The 15,929-nt window shown below is 42.0% G+C and overlaps 1 protein-coding gene across 6 annotated transcripts in view; it reads left to right on the forward strand.

Moving 5' to 3' along the window:
* Positions 1 to 15,929, forward strand: part of LOC108713186 (liprin-alpha-2) — a 197,713-nt gene that overhangs the window by 120,544 nt on the left and 61,240 nt on the right. For all 6 annotated transcript variants that reach the window (XM_041588647.1, XM_018256032.2, XM_041588643.1 and 3 more), the window contains one exon: positions 10,748 to 10,861. In XM_041588647.1, coding sequence (XP_041444581.1) covers positions 10,748 to 10,861 — 114 coding nt within the window. The remainder of the gene's footprint in view (positions 1 to 10,747; positions 10,862 to 15,929) is intronic.

The raw sequence follows: 15,929 nt of genomic DNA on the forward strand, positions 1-15,929 counted from the left end.
AAACATATAAGTAAAAATCTATAGCCAGTCAGCCAACTGAGTGTGACTATTAACATAAACTGATGACCGCATATGACTTATAATAAAACATTTAAACTGCATTCAGTTAATTCTGGTTGACTGAAAGAGATAACACAACAAGTTGTAGCACATATCAGCAAAACATAACATATAATTGAATAATTTTCTAATGTCATAAACCCACTGGAAGAATCATGTATCACCTAACCCTAAAATTTCTAGAAAATCCTCATCCCTAAATACTGTAATTCTATTGATGCACCCTTATACCAATCAATCTTTTAGGCAGTGTTGGTAAATGTACCAACTGTTTGTTGTCACTGTGACAGTACATTCACAAGAGAAAGTAACAATTTGTCACAATAATTTTAATTTGACTTAGTGAAGGTGTCCATACATGGGGTTATCCTATATGACCATTCTTGTCCATCAGGCAGCTATAGGGAATCTCACTACAGGGTTTATGTAATAAAAGATGTAAAGTTTGCTACAGGTCTAGTCACCAACAACAACCAGTCAGCAGGTGGCATTTACAAGTTGTCACTAGGCCCAGATTTGTGGCGAGGCAGAATCATAGGGGCGACATGCCACCCAGCCACTTGCTGTGGGGCACTGAGGATGCGCAGCTCCCTAGTGCTCTGGGTGTGCATTTGCTGGGAGAGGGTTGCGAGCGGCGGGCGCTAGGACTGCGTGGTGGGGCCGCGGTCAGGCTCTAGGACCGTGTGGCAGGCACCAAGCAGGCTGCACAAGCAGTAGTAGCGTCTGTATCAATCAATCCACCATGCAGTCACAGGGGAGAACCTCCTTTCTCCCTCTTCTAAATGTAACTGTGCAGTACTCTGGCAAGGTCCTACTGCTAGTTAAGTAGTTGATCCTCTAGAACAAAAGGTGTTTCCCCAATCAGGCAATCAGCAGGGCTCTCCTCCAACCTCAAAAAAAGACAATTTCCACAAGAGATTGCTGTATTCCTCAAAAACCACAAGGTTTTGAGGGGGAATAAAACAGATAAAATATATTTATATTTTATCTGTTTTATTCCCCCTCAAAACCTTGTGGTTTTTGAGAAATACGGCAATCTCTTCTGCAAAAGGTCCTACTGCTGCTGTGACAAATACAACTAAAATATAATATCATATGTCCACTGTTTTGATCTAGAGGAAGGCAAAAAAACCAGCCTCAAGCCAATGCCAATTATGCTTCAAGTGGGAGAAAATTCCTTCCTGACCCCAATGGCGATCAGAAACATTCCCTGGATCAAGCGATTCACATTAATTTAACATAAATAAATACAATACAGACTCTCACAATTATAATGTGCAAAGATACAGAAACCACAATATAACAGAGTTATGAAAACATCCAAATTCAGTTATTAATAGATAATCTGAGAACATAAAGTAGAAAACTCCTGACATTTCACACAATTTGCAAAATGGGGGAGGGTAGGTGGAATGTTTCTACCTGCTCAGAAGATAAGGAAGTGAACTGCTTCTTCCCCTCACATCACATCCCTCTCTTACTCCGCCCCTGGGCCTGGCCACCTCCTGCTTTAACTCATTCCTTCTCACCTAAACACAGCTACATGTGATTCTGCACTTCTCTGACCTAGACCAGTATAATGTGGCTGCTGGTCTTTCGGATCCCTTGTCATGCAGCCCCTGCGCTTATAGCTCCAAGGCTTTCCTATTCCTCACATACAGTGTACTGATACAGTACTGCATTCTTATGTTTATAATTGAGAGAATAAAATGTGGTGTATTCAGAACCATCTAATTGTTTATATAAACAGTTTTTTTTGTTTTTCTGTGCTGTGAAGTGATAGCTCTATGCTTTTGCAATGGTAAAGCCCTTTTATGACCATAAGTTCTTATGTCATAGGTTCCCAATCCACAGAGCTTGTGTCAAATAAACTTTATCTTTTTTTTACATCAAGTGATCCCTGTTATGTGAAATTTCATGACATAATAATACAAGATTTCATTGGACATAACTCTACATGTAACCAGTGATTAATGTGGCACAACTTAAAATTGGTTATTTTAAAGATATGCAAAAGGGCTCATTGAATTATGCTTTACGATTTGTTTAATAGATATACTTTTTGTTTTTCATTTAATACTGACTATTATACAAACTTTACATAAACATGCAAAGAGATTTTAGCAATAGTTACAATGTGTGCATCATTGCATGTTATATAAGGCAGTGTAATTTAATATTAGTTGATAAGGAACCTGAAAAGCTAGTATTTGCAAGAGAAATGTAGGTCATTTGAGTATTAAAGACTTCATTTCAATCCTATGCATTTCAAAAGATTCCAGTGGTCAGCACAGAATTATGTTTATGCTTGTGTGATTAATCAGAACATTCATTCTGAAAGACTTTAGAGGCAGATTTTTCCCTCTGGGGGGAAATATTCCAATTAAACTGCAAAGGTTCATATGTCACTCACAGTGTATCAGACAAATTAAAATACCATACAAAAAATAAAACACATTTCTCCCGTAATAATGATACACCATTGAATATTTAAAATAATAAATAATTGCGTACAATTTTGCAAATCTGAAAATTAATATGGAGGAGCTTCCTAATGTTACATAAATGGGCAATGACAACTAGGGACATATTTATGTAAAAAACAGCGGGATAATACACCACACAAGGCTCCAGGGCCTGATGGCATACACCCGCGGGTTCTAAGAGAGCTTAGTTCAGTTTTAGACCAGCCCTTATTTCTGATTTTCTCAGATTCACTGTCATCTGGTATGGTGCCTATGGATTGGAGAAAAGCTGATGTTATTCCAATATTTAAAAAGTAATTACGATCTCAGCCTGGCAATTATAGGCCAGTAAGCTTGACATCTGTGGTGGGCAAATTATTTGAAGGCTTGTTAAGGGATCACATTCAAAATTGTGTCCTAGTGAATGGCATTATGAGCAACAATCAGCATGGCTTTATGAAGGATAGGTCATGTCAGACGAATTTGATTGCTTTTTATGATGTGGTAAGTAAGATTCTGGACAGTGGGGGGGCAGTAGATGTGATCTATTTGGAATTTGCCAAAGCATTTGATACTGTGCCCCACAAACGACTGCTTTCTAAACTAAGGTCTGTTGGGCTTAATGAAGTCGTTTGCACGTGGATAGGAAACTGGCTACAGGATCGGGTACAAAGGGTGGTTGTTAATGGGACATTCTCTAATTGGAGTAAGGTTCTTAGTGGGGTCCCCCAGGGCTCAGTATTGGGTCCACTTTTATTTAACTTGTTCATTAATGACTCAGGGGAGGGTGTTGTAAGTAATGTATTAGATGACACAAAATTATGCAGCCCAATTAATTCCATCCAGGATGTGGCATCCTTGCAACATGATCTTGACAAACTGGCAATCTGGGCAGCTAAGTGACAAATGAGATTCAATGTTGATAAATGTAAGGTCATGCACCTGGGATGTAAAAATATCCAAGCAACTTATACCCTTAATGGGACTGCACTAGGCAAATCCATTATTGAAAAGGACTTTGGAGTCCTTGTAGATGATAAACTTGGCTGTAGCATCAATGCCAGTCGGCAGCATCAAGGGCAAATAAGGTCTTGAGCTGTATTAAAAGGGGCATAGAGTCACGGGAGGAGGGGGTCATTCTTCCTCTGTATAGAGAACTTGTAAGGCCCCATCTAGAATATGCCGTACAGTTTTGGTCTCCATCACTCAAACAGGACATTATTGTATTAGAGATGGTACAAAGAAGGGCAACTAAGCTGGTAAAAGGTATAGAAAATCTTAGCTATGAGGAAAGACTGGCCAGATTGGGGATATTCACGCTGGAGAAGAGGTGCTTAAGGGGTGATATGATAACTATGTATAAATATATAAGGGGATCATATAATAATCTCTCTAATGCTTTATTTACCAGTAGGTCTTTCCAGCTGACATGAGGTCACCCATTCCGATTAGAAGAAAAGAGGTTCCGCCTAAATATTCGGAAGGGGTTTACAGGGTTATGGGAAATAGCTCATAGTACAAGTTGATCCAGGGACTAGACCGATCTCTGGATCAACAGGCAGATAGGTAGATAATAAAAGAAAAAAAAAAAAAGGTCGAACTCGATGGACATGTGTCTTTTTTCAAACTTACTTAATATGTTACTATGTTACATCGCCATGTAAAAAACAGCATAACATTTTTACACATTTTTTCATGTTTGTAAGCGATCACATTTTTTAATATGGTGTTTTTATTAAATTAATGCACATTTGAGCTTTTTAAGTTTTTTCAAATTTAAAAAAACAACAAAAATTGATGTCACAAAACTTGATCAACACATGTTGATATCGCTTTCTTAGTTTCATTGGCTGATATTGAATAGTGTGTCTCTCAGACATCTTTAAATAAAAACAATACTAATAGTTATTCAAGTGCTGAAACTCACCCAGCATTCAATCCGTTAATATAATCCTCTCTTGACTCTATTTAGTGCTATTCTCCTAGTAGTAGAAACATTTGTGGAATTATTTTATCACAGTAAAATGGAAACAAGAACTGCATGCATGTCCTATGTTTCTATTATTATTATATTCTATTTATAAAGTATCAAAATATTTGTTCACAAAGAAATAAAAATATCAAAACATGTTAACTATTATGTACAACATTTAGGGGCACATTTACAAAGCTCGAGTGAAGGATTCGAATTAAAAAAACTTCGAATTTCGAAGTGTTTTTTGGGCTACTTCGACCATCGAATGGGCTACTTCGACCTTCGACTACGACTTCGACTACGAATAGAACGATTCGAACTAAAAATCGTTCGACTATTCGACCATTCGACAGTCGAAGTACTGTCTCTTTAAGAAAAACTTCGACCCCCTAGTTCGGCAGCTAAAAGCTACCTGTCAGGGAGCCGGGAGCTCCCTCCAGGGAGGTAGTCGGGATCAAGGAGGAAGCCTTCTTGAGGGTGCAAGGTCGCGGTGTCCAAGGGGTTAATCCAGAGAGTAGTCAGAATCCAGGCAAGAGTTCAGGGGCAGGCAGATAACAGCAAAGTCCAAAGGCCAGGCAGGGGTCAAGGATAATAATCAGGATCAGGATAAGGAATATTAGCACACAGGGAACCCAGGAAATACTTAGGGCAAGGTTTCCTATACTTGGGCGCCATCCTGGCGTCTAAACAGGCTTTTTATTTGAATTTGGCGCCTTAATGACGTCATTGACGTCATTGACGTCCTTGCGCCGACGTCGGCGCACACTGACGTCATCGCGCCGGCGCCGCTTACCCACGTGGCGGCCATGGGCGCCGCCATCTTGGGAGCGACGCCGGCAGGAGAGGACGCGCCGCCCGGAGCTCCTGGGCCTGCTCCGGGCAGCGATCGTTACAGTACCCCCCCCCTTCACGGGGGGCCTCCGGACCACCAGGACTTGGCTTCTGGGGAAACTTGGAATGGAACTCCCTCACCAGACGAGGAGCATGGACATCAGAGTATCCTTCCCAGGAGCATTCTTCAGGGCCAAAGCCCTTCCACTTGATGAGGTACTGAAGAGACCCCCTGGAGATTCTGGAGTCAAGGATCTTCTCCACTTCATATTCTTGTTGACCATCCACAGAGATAGTAGGAGGAGGAGGCTGGACAACAGAAAAGCGGTTGGAGGTAGCGGGTTTCACCAAGGAGACATGAAACACGTTGGGAATTCACATCTCAGGAGGAAGCTGAAGTCTGACAGCCACAGGATTGATCACCTCCAGGATGGAAAAAGGACCTACGAACCTCGGACCCAACTTAGGAGATGGTACCTTCAACCGAATGTTCCTGGAAGACAACCAGACTTTATCACCGACCTTGTAGGGAGGAGAGGGTCTACGTCTACGATCTGCAAACGTCTTAAGAACCAGAGCACTCTTCTCCAGATTGGACTTGGTTGCGGCCCAAATAGCAGACATGTGGGCTGCATGGTCATCAGCGGCCGGAACATCGGACAACACAAAGTCTTGTGGGAAGGCTTGAGGATGTTGACCATACACCGCCATAAATGGGGACCTTCCAGTGGAAGTGTGGCAGGCATTGTTATGAGCAAATTCCGCCCACGGGAGGAGATCAGACCAATCATCTTGACAAAGGGAAACGTGGTTCCTCAAGAACTGTTCCAGGGCTTGGTTGACACGTTCAGCTGCCCCATTCGTCTGCGGGTGGTATGCAGATGAAAACTGAAGAACAATTCCCAGGTCTTTGCATAGGGAACGCCAGAACTTGGCAGTAAACTGTGTGCCTCTATCGGAGACGATCTCCACCGGGAAACCATGCAGGCGGAAGATGTACTGGATAAATAGCTGGGACAACTCCACCGCAGAGGACAACTTCTTCAGAGGGATGAAATGGGCCATTTTGGAGAAACGATCAATGACAACCCAGATCACCGTGTTCCCACAGGAGGGAGGAAGTTCGACAATGAAGTCCATGGACAGGTGGGTCCAGGGATGGGAAGGAACTGGCAAGGGCTGTAGTAACCCACTGGGGCGGGAGTGGCTTGACTTAGATGTGGCACAAACATTACAAGCAGCAACAAAGTCTTTCACATCTTTGCGGATATCAGGCCACCAGACCAGGCGTCGTAAGAGTTCAAGAGTTTTAGCTGGGCCAGGGTGTCCGGCTTGCCTGGAGCAATGGGTCTGTTGCAGGATAGGCAGACGCAGCTCAGGAGGAACAAATGCCATCCCAATGGGAGTACCGGAAGGAGCAGAAGACTGACCAGCCAGGATTTGGTCGGCAAACTGTGGATACAGGGAGGCAATAATCTTGACTGGAGGGATGATTGGCTCTTGTCTCTCAGGAGAGCGGTCCACCGGAGTGAAGCTACGAGACAAGGCATCGGCCTTCCGATTCTTGGAGCCTGGGCGATAAGTCAAGATAAAATTAAATCGAGAGAAGAAGAGAGCCCACCTTGCCTGTCTGGGGTTTAGCCTCTTGAGGGACTGGATGAACTCGAGATTCTTATGATCGGTGTAAATCTGAACAGGAATCAGAGAACCCTCCAAGAGGTGACGCCATTCTTCAAGGGCGAGTTTAACAGCCAAGAGTTCTCGGTTCCCGACATCGTAGTTCTGCTCTGCGGACGAGAACTTCTTGGAGAAATAAGCACAGGGGTGCAACTTCCCATCAGCGGGGTGTCTCTGAGACAGGATGGCTCCGGCTCCGACTTCAGAAGCATCAACTTCGATGCAGAAGGGTAGTTCAGGATTGGGGTGTCGGAGGACAGAAGCGGACGTGAAGGCCTCTTTCAAGGACTGAAAAGCATCAATGGCAGATGGAGGCCACAAGCTGGGTTTACCCCCTTTCCGGATGAGGGCCAGGATAGGTGCAATGCGGGAAGAGAACCCCCGGATGAACTGCCGATAGTAATTAGCAAATCCGATAAATCTCTGGATTGCCTTGGTACACAGCGGGAGAGGCCACTCCTGGATGGCAGACACTTTCACGGGATCCATCTCAAATCCCTCAGGAGAGATAATGTATCCTAGGAAGGGGATCTTAGACACCTCGAAGACGCACTTCTCCAACTTGGCGAAGAGAGAGTTCTTCCTCAAACGAGAGAGTACCTCCTTCACCTGGGAGCGATGGCTTTCTAGGTCTTTAGAAAAGATCAGGATGTCGTCCAGGTACATGACTACGAACCTTCCTAGGAGATCCCGGAACACATCGTTAACAAACTCCTGGAAGACGGCAGGGGCATTGCAAAGGCCAAAGGGCATAACGAGATATTCATAGTGCCCGTCACGAGTGTTGAAAGCCGTCTTCCATTCATCACCCTCACGGATGCGAATGAGGTTGTACGCCCCACGGAGATCCAACTTAGTGAAGATTTTAGCCCCCTTCAATTGGTCAAAGAGTTCGGCAATCAAGGGCAAGGGATACCGGTTCTTAACCGTAATCTTATTAAGACCCCGGTAGTCGATGCAAGGACGAAGGCCTCCATCCTTCTTTTCCACGAAGAAGAATCCAGCCCCGGCAGGAGAGGTAGAAGGGCGAATAAACCCCCGCTGAAGATTTTCTTGGATATACTGCTTCATAGCAGTGGTCTCCGCTGGAGAGAGAGGATAAGTACGACCTCTAGGGGGCATGGTTCCAGGCAGGAGATCGACAGGACAATCGTATTGTCGATGTGGAGGAAGGAATTCTGCAGACTTCTTACAGAACACATCAGCGAATTCCTTGTAAAAGGGGGGTAGAGTTTTCAGATCAGACAAAGAGATATTCACCCTCCGGAGGGGTTCAGCAGGAAGGCAGTGCTGCTGGCAAAATGGGCTCCAACGGGAAATCTGTCCTGCGGACCAATCAATGGAAGGATTATGCAGGCGCAGCCAAGGAAGACCCAACACAACTGGAACGGATGGGCAGGAAATAATTAGGAACGAAAGTCTTTCTTTATGCAATGTCCCAACCTGCACAGGCAATTCCCCAGTCGTCATGGAGATAAATTCAGCCTCCAGGGGTCTGTCGTCAATGGCTGTGACTCGGAGAGGAGTAGACAATGGGAATAAGGGAACTTCCAAGTGTTTGGCGAACAGAGCGTCCATGAAGTTCCCCGCAGCTCCAGAGTCAATGAAAGCAGAGCCAACAATAGTCTTAGTGGCTAGGCGAATCTGTAAAGGAAGGAGAAACCTGTGAGTGTTCTCTTGAGACTTTGGAGTAGTGCCCCCTACATGTGTTACCCTAGATATACCTCGGGGAACAGAACTCGTGGGCTTCGCTGGACAAGAATTCGCAAAATGAGACTGTCCGCCACAATACAGACATAAGCCAGCCATTCGTCTACGGAGTCTTTCTTGTTCGGAGAGACGAGCCCTTCCAACCTGCATCGGTTCCTCCGGAGGAGAAGGAGGAGCTTGAGCAGCTGGAGTTTGCAAGAGAGGTCTCTGGAAGCGAGGTGCCAACATGGGTTGAAATAGTTTACAATGCTCCCTCTCTACTTGATGCTCTCTGAGACGAGTGTCCACTTTAATGGACAGTGCAATCAGATCTTCCAGCAGATCAGGGAACTCCCTGGAGACAAGATCATCTTTAATGCGAATAGACAGACCTTGATAGAATACGGCCTTATAGGCATCGTCATTCCAGGAAGTTTCAGCCATCAAAGTTCTAAAGTCAATAGCATAGTCACTGACGCTGCGGTTTCCCTGTCGGAGTTGCAGGAGACGAGAAGGAGCATTAGTGACCCGACCCGGGGCATCAAACACAGTACGGAATGTTTGCAGAAAAGCCTTGGCATCAAAAGTCAGTGGAGAATTCTTCTCCCAAAGAGATGTTGCCCACTCAAGCGGTTTGCCCACCAAACGAGACATTACATACCCCACCTTGGAACGTTCATTGGGGAAGTGCGAGGGTTGAAACTCGAACTGGATCTGGCACTGTGTAGCAAAACCTCTGCAGGCCTGTGGGTCCCCACTGAAGCGAGGAGGAGGCGGAATACGAGGCTCACCAGACGAGAAACCTGTGTTAGATGAGACGTCCGCCAAGGGAGGATTTGCAGCCGCTTGGGAAGCAGGAGGCACTGGAGGCACTCGGGAGAGAAGGGTATCGAGTGCCTGTGCAATGTGGTACTGCTGGGCTTCATATTCCTCCATGCGGGATGCCAGTCCGCGTGAGCGCTCGTCCGACATCAGGCGTAGCTTCCTCAGTAGGATCCATGGCCCAAGTATAATGTCAGGGAGCCGGGAGCTCCCTCCAGGGAGGTAGTCGGGATCAAGGAGGAAGCCTTCTTGAGGGTGCAAGGTCGCGGTGTCCAAGGGGTTAATCCAGAGAGTAGTCAGAATCCAGGCAAGAGTTCAGGGGCAGGCAGATAACAGCAAAGTCCAAAGGCCAGGCAGGGGTCAAGGATAATAATCAGGATCAGGATAAGGAATATTAGCACACAGGGAACCCAGGAAATACTTAGGGCAAGGTTTCCTATACTTGGGCGCCATCCTGGCGTCTAAACAGGCTTTTTATTTGAATTTGGCGCCTTAATGACGTCATTGACGTCCTTGCGCCGACGTCGGCGCACTGACGTCATCGCGCCGGCGCCGCTTACCCACGTGGCGGCCATGGGCGCCGCCATCTTGGGAGCGACGCCGGCAGGAGAGGACGCGCCGCCCGGAGCTCCTGGGCCTGCTCCGTGCGGCGATCGTTACACTACCGAACTCAATGTTAGCCTATGGGGAAGGTCCCCATAGGCTTGCCTGAGTTTTTTTGATCGAAGGATATTCCTTCGATCGTTGGATTAAAATCCTTCGAATCGTTCGATTCGAAGGATTTAATCGTTCGATCGAACGAATATTCCTTCGATCGTTCGATCGTAGGATTTGCGCTAAATCGTTCGACTTCGATATTCGAAGTCGAACGATTTTAGTTCCTAGTCGAATATTCGACTCTTGATGAATCGGCCCCTTAGAGAATTTCAGAGAGGGGGGAATGTTTTCATGGTTGTTAAATGTTTTGATCAGTTCTTTATTCTTCTTTCATAGTGGAAATTTTTTTTTGGAGTTATCTATCCTTGCATGGGAAACAATGGTATTTTACCCAGCTACGAGCTAGAGTAGAGAATACATATCATGGGCATTGTCATGTTTTTCTACATTGGAGAAAAAGACTTCTACTTATTTTCCTTATTTTTCCAAAAATGTGCATTGTTACACAAGATCTTACAATTAAATGCCTTTTTTTTTTGCTTCTGGAACTTGTGTTGTCTTTTTTCCATAGATTGTTGCATTAAGAGAACAAAATGCCCACATACAAAGAAAAATGGGAACTGGAGAAGGGCCTGAGCAGGAAGCTCTTGAAGGAATGGAGCAAGGGCAAAAGGTGCATGATAAGGTAAAATAATTTAACAGCATTTTAAAAATTTGCACTGCATTTAACATTTGTATATGCCATCATTTTGTTTAAATATTTCACAATTCCACTTGCCACATTTGAAAAGCACTGTCTGTTACTTTTTAGTTTGTTTGTTACCATAAAAACTATTTCATTGGTGACTTTGATATTTGCCAATTTTATGTATTTAGTAGGCTTGGGCGAATTTGACCTGTTTTGTTTTGACAAAAATTCGGCTACAGCCATTCAAATCTATGGACGTCAACATTTTTCTGACGTGCAGCATTTATGGGCGTCATTTCTGCAGCGAAACATGGTGGAAAAATTTGCCCATCCCTAGTAATTAGGTAACCAAAAACACACTGGTTGCTGTTTGTAGTCTAATTACTACCTACTTAGAACATCAGCTTTTTTATTTATTGCATAGTTGAGAGGTTTTCAGCTTAACAAAAATATGACACATATATGTGCAGTCTATATACCTGAAATTTTAGCACCCATAAAGTAGCATTCTGTTGGATAGTTTGCACAAATATGGTTCTATATGAGGAAACAAATTACTTTTTATAGGGAATAATTGATTCCGGGATTTGATTCTTAAGTCATCTGAACCCATTAGATTCTAGATATTGAGTTTTGAGACATTATCGGGGGAATGTAATAAAAATCGCTAACGGAAAAACTATTCGCAATGCGAAAAGTTATGCCTTTCCGCGAACAAATTTTGCTTTGTGCGAATTTAATATAGCTTTTGCGAGTCCGGAAACTGTTTAGCGACCACTTCCGACAGTGAAAGACCGTTTGCGAATTTTATAGTTTGCGCCAATGCGCAGTCAATGTAATAAAACTTCTTACTGAAAAAGTCGTTATGTTTGCTCCAAAAGATTACGACACCTTCAAACACTTCTTATGAGTGCGCAATTAAAATTTGCAATGCACAATTAAAATTCGCAATGCAATAACAGTTTAAGGAACAATATTACATTGCGAGATGTGGATTTTTAGTCTTATTGGTGCAAATTGTTTTGCTCTTTGTGACTTTTATTACATTCCCCTGTATGTTCCTTAAACTACTCCCCTTTAAACACATAAGGGATTATTTGTCCATTTATTGCAATATAATTAAGCTGACCAACTAGGTCAAAGTCATCCCTGGTCTGGCCAGACCTACACTCAACTTTCATATAACTCATTAAAAATTTGACAGCGACATTTTACACAAGGATTGTGTTTTACCTGCACCTTGCTTGCTTTTGAGGTTAAAATGCCCAAACATGGTTGCCCTTTGGCACCACTGGGAAAACCTGACTATAGCTGGAAAGGATGGGAGCTACAACATGGAACTGGCCACTCCTCCTGTATAACCTCAAGATACAAATTAAAGATTCTTTGTTTCAGCGATACCAATTTCCACTCTAATGTCATGTCATTTTTAAAGCACCGAGAAATTTCTAATTCAAAGATAATCTTGTTTTCTCAATTGTCAGCCAAATCTTTAAACGAGGATTGTAATACAGCCAATTTCAATAATTAAAATTAAAAAAAGGACATTTAATCTACTGCATAGTATTAGAGTGCTCTTCACAGTGGTTTGGGATTGCTACCTCCAATGTTCAGTAACATATAAACACAGTAGAAACTACACCAGAAAAAGCACTCTTGTGGTATAAACCATGTAGTACAATGCATTTCTAATAAATCCAACATTTGATTGCACTAACACAGATTTCCAGTAGACTCTACTGTGTACAATCATTAAAGCAACCTTGACACCATTTCTTAATCTGTGCCAGTTTAATTTTTGTACAAAATGGCTTGTACTGCACACATTGTTTTGTAATCTGAGGTCTCTCTGCATCACTAGATGAACAACAGAACATAACAAATGTTTGTCCAGTGATAATTTTATTTTTTCTTTTGTACTAAACTTTGCTATTTAGCTTTTGTATTTAAGGCAGCATGCAGCCAAATATGGTAATTTGGCTAAACCAAAAAAATATGAATTTGGTGCATTCCTATTTCTTGTTCTTTTACATTAAGGCTTGTACAAAGTTTTGTTGCAATTTGTTCTGTGTTGTTGTCAATGCTTCAAGAACAACTTAATTTTATCAGCAGTACATGTGCATTGACAGCTCCTGATTTAATGCTTAAGAGATTCTTGCCTTAGCCCATATTGCAAATGGTTTGCAGTTGCCTCATTTTACTTGAAAAATAAGCAACTGTAATGTCTCCTACCTTGTCAAGAGTATCTGTAGATTTATTTTTTAAATTTTAAAATTATCTTGTTTTTCTATGCTTAGTCCTTTACTCATTTTAGTATTGTTTTCTTTTTAGTATCTGAATGATGCTCTTTTTACATTTCTAACTAATTATCTAGATTATTAACTAAATCCATATTAATGCTCTATTTTAGCTTAAATGCTTATTTCAATTTAATTGGTTCAGCTCATCTAATGCTAGTCAGTAACAAGCAGCATATATACGGTATTGCTTATTATATTCTAGATATGCCATGTGACACAATAAACAACTTATCACAAAGTATATGAATTGTATTTCATTATAAGAACAATTTGAGAAGTTAGTTCACATTCAAAATGTCTGAACTAATAGAACGAAATTTGACACCATGAATAGGTGAAAAATGTGAATAAGAAAAGAATAAAAAAGTTGATTTTGTCTTGTGAATATTACTGTTGTGCCTAACTTCATCATCATTCATTCATCATCATCATCATCAGGGAAATGCCCTTAGCCCCTGTAATAGTTGGGTGGCTGCTATAAACTGTATACATATATAAAATATTAAATAAAACTGGTTTCATTGTCTATTTATATCTATTGTACAAATGTAGTGATGGGCGAATTTATTCGTCAGGCGCGAATTCGCGGCGAATTTGCGCGATTCGCTGCCAACGAATAAATTTGCGAAACGCCCGCGAAAATTTGCGGCAAAAATTCGCCAGCGTGAAAAATTTTTTTCTGAAAAAACGGACGCTGGCATCAAAAACGGGCGCCGGCGTCAAAAACGGGCACCGGCATAAAAAAAACGGGCGCCGGCGTCACAAACGAGACGCCGGCGCCGTTTCGCGAATTCGCCCATCACTATACAAATGCATTGCACTTGTATACAAAATTTTAAAAGTATAAGTGAGTATTCCCTCTGTTCTACTGTTTTAAATGATAGGTTTAAGTGGCGTATGGTCACCTAATTGTAAAAAGGTCCTCTGCCAAAAATGTTTGCACAGTAAAAGAAATTGCAATTTATAAGAAACTTTCCAATACACATGTATTACAGATTTTCAGTGGTTTTAAAGGACAAGGAAAGTCTAAAATAGAATAAGGCTAGAAATGCTGTATTTTGTATACTAAATATAAGCATGAACTTACTGAACCACAAAGCCTAATCAAGCAAATGATCTATGCTTTCAAAGTTGGCCACAGGGGGCTGTCATCTTGTAACTTTATTAAACATCTTTGCCTGACCCTGACCCTGCACATGCTCAGTGTGGTCTGGGCTGCTTAGGGATCGTCATAAACAAAGCTGCCTGAATTCTGCATGGCTGGGATGTAAGGCGGGGGCTCCCCCTGCTGTTCATAAGTATGATTGTTTCCCTGCTCAGCAGTTAGGGACCGTCTGACAATTTCTATCCACTGCAGTAAATGAAGGGAGAATTTCATTGCATACAGTGAGGTTTCTTATAAAAATGGTACACATTTTTTAATTAAAGTATATTGTAGATAGGTTTCTTTTTTATTAAAGAAAGTAAAAATTGGATTTTATTTGTTTGCCTTTCCTTGTCCTTTAAAGATAAAAATGTTATTGCAGCTGAAAAGCAGATCTATCACTCGTTTCCATTGTTTTCTGACTCCTGAAGCCATGTTGCAAGCCAGTTGATAAAAGCTCATAAAAACATGAAGCAGACCAGACTGCTGTTAAAATGACAGACCCACAGAACAGAAGGTGATAAACCAAAAATTTCTTAGGCTGTAATATTTGAAAATTTTGAACCACTGAAACTTTGAATTAATTAAAGGAAAACTATACCCCCAAACAATGTAGGTCTCTATTAGGGATGCACCGAATCCAGGATTCGGTTCGGGATTCAGCCAGGATTCGGCCTTTTTCAGCAGGATTCGGATTCGGCCGAATCCTTCTGCCTGGCCGAACCGAATCCGAACCCTAATTTGCATATGCAAATTAGGGGCGGGAGGGAAATCACGTAACTTTTTGTCAGAAAACGAGGAAGTAAAAAATGTTTTCCCCTTCCCACCCCTAATTTGCATATGCAAATTAGGGTTCGGATTCGGTTCGGTATTCAGCCGAATCTTTCACAAAGGATTCGGGGGTTCGGCCGAATCCAAAATAGTGGATTCGGTGCATCCCTAGTCTCTATTAAAAGATACTGAGTAAAACAGCTCATGTGTAAAACCCTGCTTCATGTAAATGAACCATAATCAAAATAATATACTTTTTTAGTAGTATGTCCCATTATGTAATCATAAATAGAAAATTGCCATTTTAAAAAATAAGGGCCGCCCCCTGAGATCGTACGATTCACTGTGCACACATACAAACCACATGTTAGGTCACATGAGCCAATTAACAGACAGAGTTCTGCCTTTTGCTTCCTCACTTCTTCCTGTTACAGTTAGTTTTGTAGTATTTCTGGTCAGGTGATCTCTGAGGCAGCACAGATAGAGTCACGAAATGGTGGTTCAAGGCAAGAGATGTAAAAGAGCAATATTTATGTAAATATATATTACAGTTTAGTAAGATTCTTTAATATGTCATTCAATTTGATATAAACTATCTGTTGCTTAAGTATTCATTTTGGGGGCATAGTTTTCCTTTAATGTATATTGGAAAGTTGCTAAAAATTATATTTTCTTTTGTCATGACGAAAAAATTTGTTTGGGTGGAGGACCACTTTAAGTTTGCACATATAAATTTAGGTTATATTCATCTCTTTATACTGTTATCCCTTATAAAAACGAACTAGCCGAGACAAAAGTTTTTATTTAGCATATTTTTAAGTCTGAAATGCCGGATTTTCAGATTCAGACT

The sequence above is a fragment of the Xenopus laevis genome, chromosome 3S, assembly GCF_017654675.1.
Source record: "Xenopus laevis strain J_2021 chromosome 3S, Xenopus_laevis_v10.1, whole genome shotgun sequence".
Lineage (NCBI taxonomy): Eukaryota > Metazoa > Chordata > Amphibia > Anura > Pipidae > Xenopus > Xenopus laevis.